Source organism: Homalodisca vitripennis, unplaced genomic scaffold, assembly GCF_021130785.1.
Source record: "Homalodisca vitripennis isolate AUS2020 unplaced genomic scaffold, UT_GWSS_2.1 ScUCBcl_1901;HRSCAF=6101, whole genome shotgun sequence".
Taxonomy (NCBI): Eukaryota; Metazoa; Arthropoda; class Insecta; order Hemiptera; family Cicadellidae; genus Homalodisca; species Homalodisca vitripennis.
Window position 1 is genome coordinate 26510 of NW_025778044.1, and position 17564 is coordinate 44073.

General features: G+C 34.1%; 1 protein-coding gene across 1 annotated transcript; it reads left to right on the forward strand.

The window, feature by feature from the left end:
- Nucleotides 1–3551: 3551 nt before the first annotated feature.
- On the forward strand, nt 3552–17055 carry LOC124371747 (mitochondrial import receptor subunit TOM20 homolog B-like). The gene is made up of 4 exons (XM_046830088.1): nt 3552–3798; nt 11815–11918; nt 13951–14124; nt 15646–17055. Exons 1-4 carry the CDS (start codon nt 3675–3677, stop codon nt 15703–15705), a joined length of 462 nt encoding a protein of 153 aa, XP_046686044.1. The 5' UTR covers nt 3552–3674; the 3' UTR covers nt 15706–17055.
- Nucleotides 17056–17564: the final 509 nt, after the last annotated feature.

Genomic DNA, 17564 nt, shown 5'->3' on the forward strand with positions numbered 1-17564 from the left:
AGTTTAGAAAAGGTAGACACTAAGGAGATAGGTCTATAATTCCCCAACTCATGTCTACTACCTTTCTTATGTAATGGAATCACTTTTGACGCTTTCATCTTGCTCGGAAAGATGCCCTGAGACAAACTTAAATTGACTATATACAGCAGAGGTGTCAACAATTCTTCTTGGCAGTGCTTGACCATAATAGAGGAGAAATCATCTAGGCCCGATGAAGTCTTGCTATTTAGACTACTAATAGTGTTGAGCAATTCTTGCTCAAAGGTAGGAATCAACGCTGTCATTGGGGTTGCCACATCAAGTTCTGCATGTTGTCCCTGCAAAGACAGTTTGTCTTTTTCCTCATATGTCGACGAAACTTTAGTCAATTTCGATACTACAGGCAATACTTCTTGAGTAATTGAACTATTGAAAGTTATTGCCAAAGATGTGATTACAGATGGCACCATTTGTTAAATAAAACTGGAAGAAATGTTGTATAAACACCACTGCTGTATAAACACCATAAACACCTGCTTGTTCTCATCTTCGTGATGGCATAAACCACTGCCACCTTACTAAAGTGCAGTATGATTAATTGTAGTAGCTTTTCGTTAGTCTGTATTTTAAACTTTTATTTATGAGTATATTGTATAATATTATCGTGTTTCCCTATGTGTCAACTGTGTTTTTGTGATATCGTAAACGAGATTGTCTCATATTTGGATTTGCTGCTACTGAGATATAAAAAGGAGATTAATAACACAGTGCTTAACTAATTTGTTCTTTACTTTCAGTAATGAAGTCTTAAAATTGTGTTTGGAATGTAGTTGATCTTATAAATTTACGATCAGTTGTTGAGAATTTAGTTACCGTTGGTAAAAGACAATTTAGCGTTAAATAATAAAATTGACGAGATAACTGAGAGTAATTTGAGGTTAGGTCAATTGTTTTCGTCGTCGTTGACGTTGACAAGTTAAGTTCTGCCAACGCTTCAAACAGGAATTAATTGCCCAAAGACATCCAAAACGAGCACCAGGAAAGTGGAATTGTCAATCGATATCCCTAATTCGAGCTCGAACATCGATAATCGTTTACCGGAAATCGAATGTTCACATTCGGCGTCTTTTGTTTGGAATCATGACAGCAAAAAATAACCAAGAACGTGAAACTCACCAGAAACGGCCACAAAACGAAGATTTCCGAGCCCTCAAGACTCCGTTGGCATTAGTGTAAACCAAACCGTCGAAAACAGTTGTAAATAAAAGAAATCAAGTTCCAAATGGACATAACCTAAATAAGCCAAACCTAGGTCAACGAACCGGTCTACCCAAGGCAGAACTCTGTTGACGCAGGTGGTAACAAATCAAATTGTTCCAAGGTTGTTTTGGGGTGCCTCAAGGGTGTGTGCTGAGACCTCGCCTTTTTTATGGTTGTTATTAATAACTTGGAAACTAATATCATTGCCTAATGTTTGCAGATGACACTACTTTTTTAAGTGTACATTCAGATGAAAGTCTCTTAAAATTATAATTTTACGACACTCTTAAAAGAGCCTGCTCCTGGTTTATTGCAAACAGCCTTCTTTTGAATAACGATTAAACCCAGAACCTACATTGTAGTCTTAAAAACACTAATCATAGATTAATCTTAGTAATGTAAAATTCCTTGGTGTAGTATTTGATAATTCATTGTCTTGAGTATCATATGTAGAATCTGTTTGTATTAGATTGTCTAGAGTTATATTTTTGTTAAGACCACTTATGAGCATTGTTCCAAAGAATTTTGTAAGAACAGCTTACTTTGGCTTCTTTCAGTCTGTGATAAACTATGGTCTAATTCTATTGGGAAATAGCTGTCATGTTAATAGAATATTAGTGTTACAGAAAAAACCTTTAAGAATAAGGCAACTTTCGAAGAATATTGTAAACCATTATTTATTAAATGTAAGATTTTGACTGTGATAAACTTGTATATTTATGTATGTTTATTGTATATGAACAAGAATTTTAATTTAGGCTTAGTTGTACCTAGATCTGATGTACATAATTACTATACCAGAAATCAACTCGGGTAAGATGTGCCATACAGTAAGGTAAGTAAATGTAAAAAAAAAAAAATTATGGTTGCCTGTAAAGTCGGTTTTACGGGCGAAGATTTTACGTGACAACGTCTTTTTCTCGGTAGAATATTTATTGATATGAATATTATTAAATTGCACAATAGGAACAAGGAATTGAATGAAAATAAGAATTGCACAAATTTTAACTATAGAAATATATTTTGTTTGCTAAAACATTGTACATAATTTGAAATTAATTAAAATTTGTTATTGTAAATGGTAAAGTTGAATAAAACATTTACTAAAATTGGAATTTGAAATTCTTGCTAAACACAGTTAAATTCTAACTCCGCGCGTGGTGATTGGTCGGTTTAGTTCGTTTGTTTGGTCGCACTGTTATGACAGGTTAGAGGTTATAATTTGTTATTTTAAATGTTTGACTAGCAATACGCGCTGTTTCTTCTCAATCGACTGAATTACGATTGATTGCAGAGTGATTTAAACTAATAATTTACTTAACACTATCAACATTTGTCAATAGTATTACATAACCTATAAACTCAGTTTCTCAACTTTTGTGTCAATCTAACAATTAATCAATCAATCATAGTTTACGATAATTAAATATCAGTGTACAATTATTTACCTTTATTGTTGTAGTTGTTGTAAATGACGAATCTAAGCACTCCACATTTTCACGAATAAACATAGTTATCTGCTTTATCCCGTGCGGCGGACCCACAGTTATCTGCTTTATCCCGTGCGGATCCCGTGCAGCGGACCCACTGGACGGGCATCGTAACGTTACCGGGCGTTACACTTTTTCATGAGTGACTCCGAGCCGCAACCTAATTTAAGACGTTGTCACGTCAAAAGCTTTATAGTGTAAGTTTGAAAATATTTGACAAGTTGCACAATGAAAGTAAACTTTTAGATATTAAACTATTTAAGTTAAAATGTTACAATTAGTTAAGCTTAAATCCTTTTTATGATTTAAATGAATGTTTTAGCCTTAGATCTGTACATTTGTAAATGTTATGCTTGTTAACTTTGTGAATGTTAAAATCTTTACAACTTTTGTAAATGTTTCAATTTTTAATCAAACTACTGTAAGTACTGTTTTTTTATCTCATCGATCTATATGTTGATGACCATTGACGTTTTCTATTGCATGTATGTGTTTTTCTTACAGACAAAGGTTTATAATTATGATTATGAATGATGTCTTTGTTGAGTCGCTGGCAGTACCCAAAAGTTGTATGTCGTAAGAAAGTTATGTTACCAAACACTTTAATTCCCATATCCCAGAAAAATATACATACAGCATATAGTACTGAATACTATTTCAATGCCACTCTTCAATCTATATAAGACGTGCTGAAGATCATTTATTTCTCTTTGAGAATAATTCTCACGTGTATACTCACCATGGTCTTTTTTTTCTGTTCCTTTTTTCCTTAATTGTAAGTGATAATGGCGTCAAAATCTGTGTAGTCTTCGTGTGGTGGGATTATTGAGTTTTCTAATTTGGTTAGAGAGTGTTTGAATAGTGTTAATGGTTTTATCGCTTAGTGTGGCCAGGAAATTTATATAACTAGATCAGTCTGTTGTTATATAATTCAATTTGTCTAAAATGACAATGATGCAAAAAGTGGCAATTGGCCTTGGCGTAGGAGCGGTTTTCTTTTTGGGATACTGCATACATTTTGATCGAAAGAGACGATCAGACCCTAACTATAAGAAGAAGATTAGACAGAGTAAGTACAAATTAATATATTATTTCAAAATGCTTACACTTTTATTTGATATAACACCATTCTATTTAAACGAAATAGGTAACTCAGTATTTGCCTCAAGTGATCTAGGTAAACTAGTACATCAATGTACTACCTTTACCCTAAATAAATTGTGTTGGTCCAGCAACATGTGTTTTAATCTAACTCATTATCATTAGATAGTAGAATTATTCTTTACTCATTAGTGTTTTTTTGGAAGCTGATGATGTGCATAGCCTATTTTTTTTTGGAAGCTGTGTGCATATGCCTTGCTGAACCAGTCCATCTTTACTTACCTGGACAGTATGTAGGGAAGTTATCTAGGAAATTATAAGATTAAAGGTCGACCTGGCAAATCACGAATTTGACGTTATTAAAGTATTCTGCTCATCCTCCAGAACAAAAAATATATATGGTTTTAGGGGGTGCAAATGACAAATAACATGATTTTAGAGGGTATAGGCTATACATAAATAGTTAAGTTCTTAATGTTTTAATGTTCTGTTTGTGTGCTGTGTCTGGATATTTGGAAATATTATCTGCGGCTGGGGCTGATAGCGTATCTGTTATCTGAGCGCTCTGGGGCAGAAGTCAGAGATAAGGTGTACTGTAGGTTGGATCGAGTGAGTGCGTGACAATCATGGATCAACCATCCACTAGTTCGACCAATCGTAGTGAACTAGTGTGTCGTAAATATTATCTGCGGCTGGGACTGATAGCGTATCTGTTATTTGAGTGCTCCGGAGCAAAAGTCAATGCTTCACTACATGTCGTATGTCCACTGTAGTTTGGATCGAGTGAGTGCGTGACGATCATGGATCAACCATCCACTAGTTCGACCAATTGTAGTGAATTGGTGTGTCGTAGTATTTTGTCGGGCATGTTAAGAGTTTACGTTTCGACCGAAACGAGATTATTTAGTTTCTGTACATTCTGTGGAACACACTAATGGTAAGTGCTGATCAGCCCCTCTAGAATTTGATATTTTACTGATAGGTACTATCTCGAGGGATGTTTTTCTTTTGTTGAAATCAGTGCGAGGCAGCCGAAGCCTGCGCTGATGGCCGAAGGCACTCGTCTCAACTCGATAACAACTTAATTAATTTGTAGCTCGAAATTTAAGAAAAACATTTTTCATTTGGATCAAAATTCTGCTTATTTCAGTATTATTTTTCATTTACGTTTGGAAAGATGGCGCCGCATCCGATGACGTCATCACGAGGTTGAATCATGGTCTCAAAAGGACACGTGATGCCCGATGTGGATGTAGGACATGGAAATATTGCTCCGCGCTTGAACAGTTGTTCCATTCTTGATGTTCTAGAACTTCGTTATTCCTCATTTCCACCCCATCAAACCTTATATTGTTTTGTTCTGTAGGACGATTCCAATAAGTTAATAATGCGAAACTCGTATTTTGCCGCTCCGGCCGTTAATGTGACAATTACTGTAATCTAGTCTTACATAGCCTATTTTCAGTTGCTCTTTACTTCAGCTAGCCTATAGACTAATGATCACAAACCACTTCTGTCAATTTCTCAAAATAGTATGTTTTCAGTCCCAGGAAAAACATTTACACAATCACGATCCATAATTGAACAATAACTGATAATATATTTGAAATTCTAGGTTGGCTCTCAAATATTTAATCTGTGGAACCCAGGGGGGTAATTGTTATGTCCAAAATATTATGTCTATGTCTAAGCGCGTTCTGTTGAAGAAAGGAACCTGCCCGGGCCGATTTTTTAAAATTACAATATTCAAAACATTTTACTACTTTTACAAATTTTTCTGTCTCAACGAAACATCAGTCTCCTTGTTTAAAAACAATACGCGACCGCACGACAAACAGCTACACTCATTATTAAAAATTCCATGTTCTATTAAGAAGGAAATAATCTCCTGTCGGTCAAAACGTAAGCTCTTAACGTACCCGACAAAACACTCAGACACACAATTCACTACGATTCGTCGAACTAGTTGATGGTTGATCCATTATTGTCACGCACTCACTCGATCCAACCTACAGTACACGATATCTTGTAAAGTACTGACTCATGCCCCGGAACGCTCAGATAACAGATACTCTATCAGTCCCGCCGCAGATAATGAAGTAAACAGATTATCCAGACACAGCACACAAACAGAGCATTAAAACATTAGAAACTTAACTAGTTATGAGTATACCCCCTAAAATCATGTTATTTGTCATGTGCACCCCCTAAAACTATATATATTTTTGTTTAGGAGGGTGAGCAGAATATGTTGATAACGTCAAATTCATGATTTGCCAGGTCGGCCTTTAACATTATAATTTCCCCCAGGGGAATTGGGATTCCTGGTTGGAGAAGATAACAAACTTAGGAGGGGATAACCGGGATACTACCATTCAGGCGATAAAATACAAGGAATTTTAGAGGCCAGAGTAGGACTACCAACTGTATATGAGAATAATTAAAGATTTATTTGGTTTTTTCTCTACCTTCATTTTTCTCGGTCTTGTTTGTCTATAGGTGTTGTATTTGCACATAAGGCCATTAAATTGTCGTTTCTTGTTTAGTCATTGGTCAGATTTGCTGCATATTAGATTTCATAATAATTCTTTGTGTTTTTGTATTCCTTGGAGTTTCCTTGATTTTGTTACAAAAATGGAGTTAGACTTATTTTCTACAAGTATATTAGTTTTACCTATGAACAAATTGTGTGTTGGTTGCTGATTCAGTGTTCCTCCATGTATGCTACTTTTCTAAAGTCAGATCACATTGGACTAACTGAGGTCTGACATGATCTGAGCTTGAATTTACGTACTATCTCAAGGATGTTTTTTTTTTTCTTGCCAGAAGTGTGGAATGGCGTCACTGAAGCCCGCACTGATGGCCAGGTGCATTTCTGATTAGTACTATTCCAATGTACTCGTAATTTCAGTTATTATTTAGGCTTTCCTCCCTTTAATATTCTATTACACTTACCTAACCCTAACTCCCCGCCACCCTATACCTTTATTTTTTTTATTTTAAGTTGAAATTTTGACAAATAATGTGAAGTGGCTAAAATAAATATAGAACTATTCAACATACTTCATCAACGTTACCTACCTTAAATTATCCAAAAGAATTTATAATAAGTTTGAAATAGTGACGGCTAGGCCTGTAAGTTCAATCATTTTCAGAAACAATTTTTGTATTTATGGAACACTAAATTTGTATGGTAAAAATGTTTCGCCTCCTATAGTGTGTACTAAATAGAGACTTTAACTAGTTCATAATACATATTGTATTTTCAAAAGTAAAATTCTCAAAAATTTGATAAAAAATAACCAGATAAGTTAACAGTTAATTTTGGAAACATTTTTAATCTTCTAAAAGGCACTAGTGCAGATAGGCCAAGGGATGTATGTGTACTAGGGTGGAACAAAAAAATAAAGTTTTTTTATATCAATATAATTATAATAGTGATAAAAAGTTGCCTTTTGCTATTATTTAATACAATTTAAAGTTTAAACATAATTGTAGGGTAAGAGGTGCCGCAAAGGGTTAGAAATTTTGATTTTTTAGTAACATTTTTTGAATTTCAATACATTTGTATCTGTAAACAATATTGTTGTATTTTTCCATTTATGCTTAAAAAGGCAGTTATAGGTGACTAAGATGCAGTAGAATCAGATAATGTGATTGGAATTTATGTACTTCAACCTGAATATTATATGATATAGAAGATGAGTTTTTAGCAGAATCAACTGACGATGAAAAGCCTTCCACCTCTTCTCGGGCCCTAACAAAAAATATGGTACAACTATCCGACAGTAGCTTCTATCTGTGACAGAACTGGGGTTTCAGACAGGGTTGCAGCAGCTATAGCAAGTGCGGTTCTTAAAGATGTGGGAATGGTTTCTGAGGAGAAATGTTTCTGTCAATAACGTTTCAAAAGGAACGTTATTGACAGGATGAAAATTCAAGGAGCTAGAGCCAGTAATCGAAAAAGGCAGTGGCAACCAGAGTCAACAATAAAGTTGGAGAGAAAAAAGGGTTGTTTTTTGATGGCAGAAAGAATAAGACAATTGTTAAAGAGAAAAAGGGGAACAAATTTACAGAAAACTGTCGTTGATGAACACATTTCGTTAGTTGAAGAACCTGGTTCTTTATTTCTGGCGCGCGTTGCTCCTGCCTCCGGTGCAGGTGAAGGTATCAAATAAAGAATTAATGAGTATTATTATAGTAACTTTGATTTGAACTTCAACAGTGTAACTGCAATTGGATTTGACGGCACTGCTACAAACACTGGAGCAATGGTGGAATGGTGTTATCGCTCTATTAGAAAAGAACATTCCTTAAGTCTTTGTAGTGGCTAATACGTTTGTTTCATTGCAACGAGTTGCCATTGCGTCACCTGTTTTGTGCATTAGATGGAAAAAAAGGACCTAATGAGTTTAGAGGAGTATTAGACAAACTTCTTGAAAAATGTCATGAGCTTCCAGTAGTTACGTACTCACCACCAATAGAGGACAACCTTCCGGACCTAAAAGTGAAACAAGATCTAAATACCAATCAAAGTTATGTACTTGAAATGTGTAAATCAATCTCAAGTGGAATCTGCCTGCCTGATCTGGCTAAGAAGAAACCAAGAAAGTTAGTACATTCACGATGGCTGACGTTGGCTAGTCGCATTGTCCGGTTACATTTTGGAACAGAGAACCCTTCAGAAAACCTGAAAACTTTATCAGATTACGTAGTTAAGGTGTACGCTTCCATCTGGTTTCACATTAATCTGAAGCCCTGTTGTGAAAATGGAACCACACTTATGGGGACTGATTTCGTTTTCACGTTACCTTTCCGACGAGCACCTCAAAATAATCGACCCTGTTATTCAAAGAAACGGCTACTACGCTCACCCTGAAAACATATCGCTCTGCATGTTAAGTGATAAGAGAAAACACATTAGGCCTCTGACGACTTTTAAAGGCAAGGTCAGAACAGAAGAATGAGGTACGGGAGTTTGTGATATCTAAACCAAATTTCAAAGCTGAATATTACATCGACATTGTCAGCTGAGCTGACGTAACAATCACAGAACCACCAAAAACAAAGCACGTGACCAATGAGGACTTAGCCAAGTGCATAATTGAATCAAGAAAAGATGGCCTGATGCATTCTATTGATTTTTCATGTTTTAACTGTCATACACAAACAGTGGCAAGAATAATCAAGCTTGTTTGAGAATAATCACTCTGTGTTTGCAGTTTCGAAGAAATAAATAGATTTATCAAAGTCAGAATTGCTTCACACAAGATGATGCCAAAATTTGAAACAAAGAGACACTTTACCAAAATGTATAATTGAAAACATTGAATATGGATTTAGCTTCGATACAATGTTTCATTTGTCTATTATTTGTATTTTATGAATATAAGTGTGTTTAATGAATAGAATGTGACTTTATTGCATAGGTTAATACCTTTTCTACTCTTTCATTTGGATCAATACTATCTCTGTACTATAAAAACAAAAGGAGAAATTCTTTAATAAATGTTAGGCAAGATAAATCACCACAATATTATATCTACCAATATCTTACTACAGCAAGGAAATTTATTTAAAAATCTTTATTTTTTCAAGTTTTAATACCCTCTAAGTGGGCCTATAAAATGATGATGGCAGCAAATTAAATTTGTTTTCATGATTTTAGGCTTAGTTTTAATTAAATTGAAATAATAAAAATAGATACAATCCCAACAAAATAATCAATAAAATTCTAGAAAATGTGAAAATTTATGACTAAAAACTATTTTCAATGCTTTTGTGGCACCTCAAGATATGTTTCTAGAAAAATAAAACTTTGTAGAATTACTTCTCACATAAAAAGACAAATTTTTTCACTATTAGAATGTGTAAATCAGAAAACTATTTTTTGCCCTATACCAACGTTCCATCCTAATGTGTACAGGCTGGCTGGCTGACTGATGGGTGGGCGGGAAAGAGGATCGTCTTTTCCAAGAACATTGGGCTTTTGCTCAAGAGTCTTTTCTTTGGTATTCTCGTCATCTAAGAGGCAAGAACTGAAATATTTACTGGTTTATCAGTTATGGTTGAATGCAAATAAAAGGTGTTTCGATAGTTCAGTTCTTTTAAATCAGTAGCAGAATAACAGTGTATATATGAGGTCAATGTTTAGTGGATGGTTAGTAGGGCTTCGGCTGTGCGCTCAGATCCCTTGGCTCTCCTCTGTAGTTGAGTGGGCTAACAGTAATGCTTCTGGCCATCAGCACAGACTTCAGCAGCACCCCTGGTGCCCAAGCGTGCTACTGTGGTCCTTGCTGATAGCAAACGAAAACCATCCCTCGAGATAATAGCAGTAGCCTAAAATATAAATCCAAAAGGTTGATTAATAATATTCACTAAATATTACAAATTAACCTAACCATATTAAACCCAATTAAAATAATTAAACAACAGTGTATCCTCAGCTGTTGTGGGAAATACAGCTTACTATAACACAAACACAACACAACTTGAATACAAAATTACTATTGGTGACGACAAAACACAAAGAACGTCTTTATTTGAAGTGTAAAATGCAGCAAAATCTAACCAATCGAAAAACTGAAAGAAATAATGTAATAATGAGATTTGCAAGGACGATTCGTATTGGCAAATAAGCCCGGGAGCATGGAAGGAAAAATGATAGTTAAACTTCACCAGGTAATAACTGTTGCAAAATTTGCGAAAAAGGGAGAAACTTAAATTATCCTGTTCTGCAATTGGTAGCCGTACTCTAATCTCTAACATTCGTTGTACTTAAACATTGGTATCCAGATTATTCCCTCCTCCAATAACTACCCCTCCCTAGCTTGTTATTCCTTCCACCCATAAACCCTGAATTAGGTATAACGATTTTTATATTACAATTTAAACTATAGACCTGTGAATGTCACTAAACTATTGTAAAATAAACAAATCACAAATAAACCATTGTAGTTCGTTCACATTATAGTTTATATACGTACAAGTTTAGAATTCACAAATAACAGTTTAGATTATACAATGAGTACTGCCAGTGCATTAATATGGCGGCTATAGTTCTCTCAAAATTATAAAAATTTATCATAAAATAAACATTTATAATTTACACCTATTGATGGAAAATTTCATAAGGAAAAGTTTAATGTTGTTTGATACTCTATACAACTCTAATAATATTACGAGAAACAACAAAATACTACCAACTAGTGAAACTAGTCGTCTAACATTAGAGAAATGTTGCAAACAATGGTTGTGTCAAAGGTCTTTCTTCGCAACATATATCAATGAAACAGATGTCTGAAGCAAATAATCTTGTTGAGAAAAAAATTCTGAACACAGTGATGTAGCCAAACTCATTCCTAAACAAAGTTTCCCCACGGCAAAAGAATATGAAAAAAGTCAGGCTTTTTTTTGTGTTCTCTCAAAGTGCGCGACCAGACAAGGCAAACCAACATTTGTATTGAAAATTAATAAATTTGGTGCATACTTAAATGCATTATTATTCAATAAACTTATCAAATTAATCTGTGAAACATCTCGATTAATTTGGTATAATATTTGTCGTACTTAAGGTTTATTTTCAACAGCAAAAGTTTGATTAAATAAATGACTGCAAAATAAACTAGTGACTAGTTTTCAACATTGGAGAAACATTTTTCTAGTCACTAGTCTTCTAACAGATGGAAGGTTAAACATATATGGAAATTAATTGAAATTTTACTTTTATTTCTTGGTAAATAATAAGTTTACATGTAATTGTATTATCTGGTAATTTATTAATTAATTTTTTCAAATTGTAGCCTTCAGAATTACACAATTCACAGAATACATAGAGGTGTGATTACTCTCTACAATGGTAATCAGGTTACCATTGAAATTTATATCGTAATACACTATAATTTTAAAACTAGGTAGGTGTGTGATGTGTTTCTTATGATAGGTTATATGAAGCAGTCTTTACAAAAATGTTTGTTTTTTTTAGGGAGAAAGGCCAACAATGAAGCGGCTTCTAGTGCTAGATCTGGGAAGACAAACATGCCAGATTTGAAAGATCATGAAGCTGTACAAATGTTCTTCCTTCAAGAGGTAAGGGGTTTTTCTTTTTCCAGATATGTCACTCAATGATTTTATTCTTTAAAAAGTAGCAATTTATGTAGGCCTATATACTTCCGATACATCACTATGTACAAATCAAATCCACTAAATTCGTATATTTTTATATTTCAATCCAACAGAATATTTTATTCTAGTTTTAGAAATGAAAATGAGGTACTTTGGTACTATACGGAGGCCACTATTTTGTAACAGTTTTTATACCAGGAACCTAAAAAACTACACTAATAGAAAGAACAGACGTTATACGACTTAATGTGAAAATTAAATTGGTTCTTGTTTTCTGCCTCCCGAAAGGATGCTTTTTGTGTGAGAAGGGGGTCACTCTGTCCCCCCCCCCCCGTTACCTAGGCAACACAGAGGCAAGTAACATTGCACCACAGCTTACAGTCACTAAATATAGATTTTTATTATCGTCAATGCCAACAGCGCATTTTAGTGGTTAATCGTTTCTAAGACAAACGTCTTTCTTTCTTTTTTTTTTTTTTTTGTAGAAAAAGTTGAATAGTTACGAAATTTTCAGTTTTATAAATTAATAATAGCAACATCTCGGAATCACAATTGGTAAAAATAAACTTGTACACATCTCACATTGGCATTGTTTGCAAAAATTAAGTATTGAATTTAGGTTGTCAGAAGAATCGAGATCATTAGTGACTTAAGCACTGCCAAAATAGCTTATTACTCTTTTTTTAGAGGTATGCCTAAGATACATGTAGGTACTCAACAGGAGAAAATTGTAAGGATCATTGAAGGGCTAAACTAGAAAGTCTTAAGAGAGAATTTAAATCATTTGTTTTGACAGTTGGGTTCTTTCATATTTGAAGTTATTTTTGGCTGAGCGTAAACAAATCCTACCACTCAAGGGGCCAAAAATTTCATTTCTGTCTGTCCGCACAATGTCTCGAAGAAGACAGCCTAAAGACTTGAAACTGTGCATGAAGCAACACTTACTTTGAAGATGATGCATGTTACTCCTTGGGATTTTGCTGAGCATTAGCAAGCATTTTTACATTGGCCTTATGTGTAACCATGATGGTAATGAGAAAATAACAGACTAAATCAATTTGTGAACAAACTCAATACAACCATTAGAGATTTTAACGTGTGACTATCATTGACACATGTACCAGTAACACTATCCCAACACATAATATATCATTTTATGGTTACTTGGTGTGTAAAATTTTATTATTTAAACACAGCTGATATGAAACCCAGTTTGAAAAATATGGACAATGAACAAAAATATAAAGTTAATGTGTGATGATATAATTTTCTTGGTATAGACCAAAAAAATTTCATTTGTAGACTTGAAATTTTGTATGAAACTTCATTTCTACATAGACAAGGTTGAATTCTATGGTTGTGCATATCTAGTAATGGTATTTGACAGCGACATCATTCAGTAGGCTGATACAATTTCTCTTTTGTTTTCTCTAGGATGTAAAAAATGGTTTCCGTATGATTGTCATTTTATCTGTCAGTGATGAAATAAGCTATAGACTTCAAATTTTGCACTGAAGCTCGATATATATGGTGTGGCGTACTCCAACCCTGTATATGTTAACGCTTAAACCATGTATTCATTAAAAACAGCACTTGCTGCCATATAACGCCCAATATGCAGCACATTACTGTCTTTCTCATACCATCTGACCAAGTATAAGCAATGTGGAGGCTAGCTGAGGAACGTCCTTCTTGAAGCAGTACAGGGAGCAGACAACCGACATAGCTGCAAAGATAACTGAGCAGCTTGATGACAGAAAATACTTCCTAATTTCTTACTGAATTCTACTTTTCTTTACGGTTTATATTTATATATTGTTACAATCTGTTGTCTAATTTTACAATTTTATTGCCTTTAATGTTTGTAACAAAGTATTACTTATCTTAAAGATATTAGAAGGAAAGGATTATAACAATAGAAAGTTAGAAATATACTTATATTGTATCAATCTTGGTGTGCCAAAGAAGGTTTGAGTAACCTGTTTGTTGGTTACAGGTTCAGTTGGGAGAGGAGTTACTGGGCAGTGGAGACGAGGAGGGGGGTGTGGAACACCTGAGCAATGCTGTAGCAGTCTGCGGCCAGCCCAACCAGCTGCTGCAAGTGCTACAGCAGACACTGCCTCCCCACGTGTTCCAGCTGCTGCTTATGCGACTCCCTGCAGCCGGCCAGGTATGTCCCACATACACACCTCTGTTATGGAGGTATTTATTTAATTTTATTGGGTTCAAATAAAAGTACGAGGGGTATTAGAAAAATAAGGTTCCCTATGCCGCCGAGACAGAATGCGATATGTTGGGAGAAATCTGGAAACACTGTCTTACTCATCAGCTGTCCCTCTCTCTATCCGTACCACTCGCGCCTCGCTTCGTCCAACAGTGCCGGCCTAGCTGCCTTCGAAGATGGAGCTTCCTATCGTTGTTACCACCAGGTGCGAAATTCGTGCTGTAATACATTTTTTAAAATGCAAAACAGATTTCACCTATTGAAATTCATCGTCAATTAATCGAGGTTTATCGGGAAAACTGCATATCTGTTCAACACGTTCAGAAATGGTGTAGAGAATTCAGTGAAGGCCGCATGGAAATTCACGATGAAAATCGAAATGGACGGCCTTCAGATGGAGTTGTTGAAAAAGTTGAGACAATATTGCTTGAAGATCGGAGAATCACCATTCACGAACTTGCTTTGCTTATTCCTGAGATTTCGAACTGAGACAAGCGATCCAGAACCGCCGGAGAGGAAGATTGTCCAATGGTGTGAGGCTTCTCCATGACAACGCTCGACCTCATGTCTCACGTCAAACTCAAGAACTGCTGATAAAGTTTGGCTGGACTATTGTGCCCCATCCGCCCTATAGCCCAGACCTAGCCCCAAGTGATTATCACTTATTCCCAAAATTAAAGGAACACTTGGTTGGCCAATGCTTCAGTACCGATGATGAAGTCAAGAAAGAGGTTACTCGATTCCTCAAAGGATTGGCGGCAGAATTCTACAACATGGGGATAGAAAAATTGGAGCACCGTCTACAAAAGTGTTTGGACAGAAAACGGTCATTATATGGAAAAATAGCTTAACTTTTAAGTTTTAAATTGATGTATAACACTAAGTAGAAATATAGAGCTGTCTATTTAAAAAAATCATGGGAACCTTATTTTTCTAATACCCCTCGTACAACTAAAATTGAAGACCCAAAAATTCAAGCCATCAGTGAATCTTTAACATTCTAATAATTTAAAGGTAAAACCTTGTTAATAACAAGGTTACTTTTTATTCTCTTTTATATTAATATTCTAATTTTTTGAATTAAGCTAATACATATTTTTGCTGTTATTCACACCGGTGATGGGGTTTCAAGTCTCGACTTGAAAAAAAAAACGGTACTGTACTTCGGTTTGTTGCACTGATAAACTAAACTTCAGTATATAGAAGTTAACAGTAGGCAAAATTAAGGGCAAAAATTCTATACATTGAAGTTATTTACAATAAACATTCAGTATTTAGAGGTTAAATTAGCATCGAAGTAAACGGCACTTTCAAGGAGAATGAAAAACTTCAATTTATTAAGGAATCCAGTATATTGAGATTCGATATATCAAGGTCCCACAGTATTACATTGTGATAATATATAAAATCCTTTTCCATTGAATTATTTTCAGGTTGTGTTTTCTAATTAATTTTGTGTTTTTTCAGAGATTCATGGCTCACTCTGCAGCCAGCACTGCTTCTGTTGTTGACGATGGTGTTGATTAAATTCTGGTCATACGTTAGTCAAAGTATTAAATTCTTTAGATTTTTTTTATGAGTATGTTTCATATCAAAATATTAAGCAATACAATGTACAAATTATACAGTTCTACTGTTCCAAAGACATGTTTATTTCAGTGCCTCCTCAAGTACTACTCGGAGTTGTTGCTTGCTATGTGTTCATTGACTATCAGTGTATGTTATTGGTGGAAGTTAATAGTAGTCTTTCTACATTTCAAAGAGGAACTTCTATTAATTCATGGCAAAAGAACAATATGTCTTGATAGCTTGACAATAGGCCTATGTTACATTTGCATGTTCTCTTTATATTAAATATAAATCATTCTATGCATTTGTGTTTCTGTGAAGTAAATGTTTGTTTGTTTTTTTCTTGGCTATAATAAAATAACCTATGCATTCTTAATTACAATATAATTGCACCCTATATGAGAAATTTAGAATCTATGATATTAGAATCCTAACAGTGTTACACTACTAAACATATACACTAATGTAGAGTAATAAATTATTGAATGTAAGTGGTTAAAACTGAATCAAGCAGAATTTTGTTTTGAGTAATTTTTTACTTTAATTATAACAGTTCATTAGACTTTATTGTGAAAACAAATTAACTAGACATTTTTCATTGCACTTACTTTTTAATCTACTCTCTGTAAAATTTTGGCTTTTAGAGTTTGCCTGCATTAATTCGTGTTTTATATTCTATTATTGTATTTGTTTTTTATTTTATTTTAAAACAAGGAATTAAGGCATTTTTTAACAATTTACATTGTTTCCTTTTTCGTTTAGGTATGTGCAATTTATTTTAAATGTCAAAGTTTTTTACTAATTTGATCCATTATACTCCGTAGTAGTCTTAAAGTCAATCAGTTGGTTTTTATCTATCCAACTGTAACAATTTAGAAATTTTGTAATGTCATTTTGATTTTGATTAAGAGAACGTGTTTCATTGAGTAGATATAATAAATAGGTGAAGTTGAGTTGTCTTGACAGTTATTATTTTGTACTAATTTTAATATTTTTTGCCTTTATCACATTTTCTGGATCTCTCCAAACTGTTTAAACATGTTCCTTAACTTAGATGTAAGATTTACAGATTACTTTGTTGGTTTGATTCTATATGTATATTGTGTTGGAGCACCAAGTTTTGGTTACAGTCATAGGGACACAGTGTTAATTATCGTAAGGCCTTGTTTTGGTGTCATATGTTTGTTAATATTCCAGTGATTTAATGAAGTATATAGCAAGCTTTCTATATTTTTAACTTCAAAGCTTGTCTGGTGGATATTGTTATGTGACTGTGTCTGTAGCTCAATATAGACTGATTTATTTTGATTTATGTGTTGTTTAATACCCTGTGTTGTTCAAACATATTTTAACATGTTCTCCCTCAGCCTATTATTGTTGATCACCTTTGATACCAAACGTGTAATAAATTAATCTGAATTATAAATGATTAAAAATGTAGCTGTTACTGTATCAATGTAGTAGCACTCAATGTTGTAGACATTTTGGCTAATTTAACCTCTTAATTTTTATATTTAAAACATTGTGATTAACTAATTTGCTTCACCTAACCCCATACGCCAAGTAAATATGATAAATAGTGATTGCCAGTATATAACTTAAGTCATTTATATGATTATCTGCCAGCATAATGTTTCATCCATTGTACAGAAATCTGTCTTCTTTGACTCAATTGTATTTTCTGTGTGAGATGAAAGCTGTGTGTAAATTCAATCAAGGATCGGTTTGATATTTTGTATTACACTATAAATAATAATAAAATTATTATTTATGAAGCATTTTATTAGAATTGTTCTAACTTTTCTCAAAATGATGAC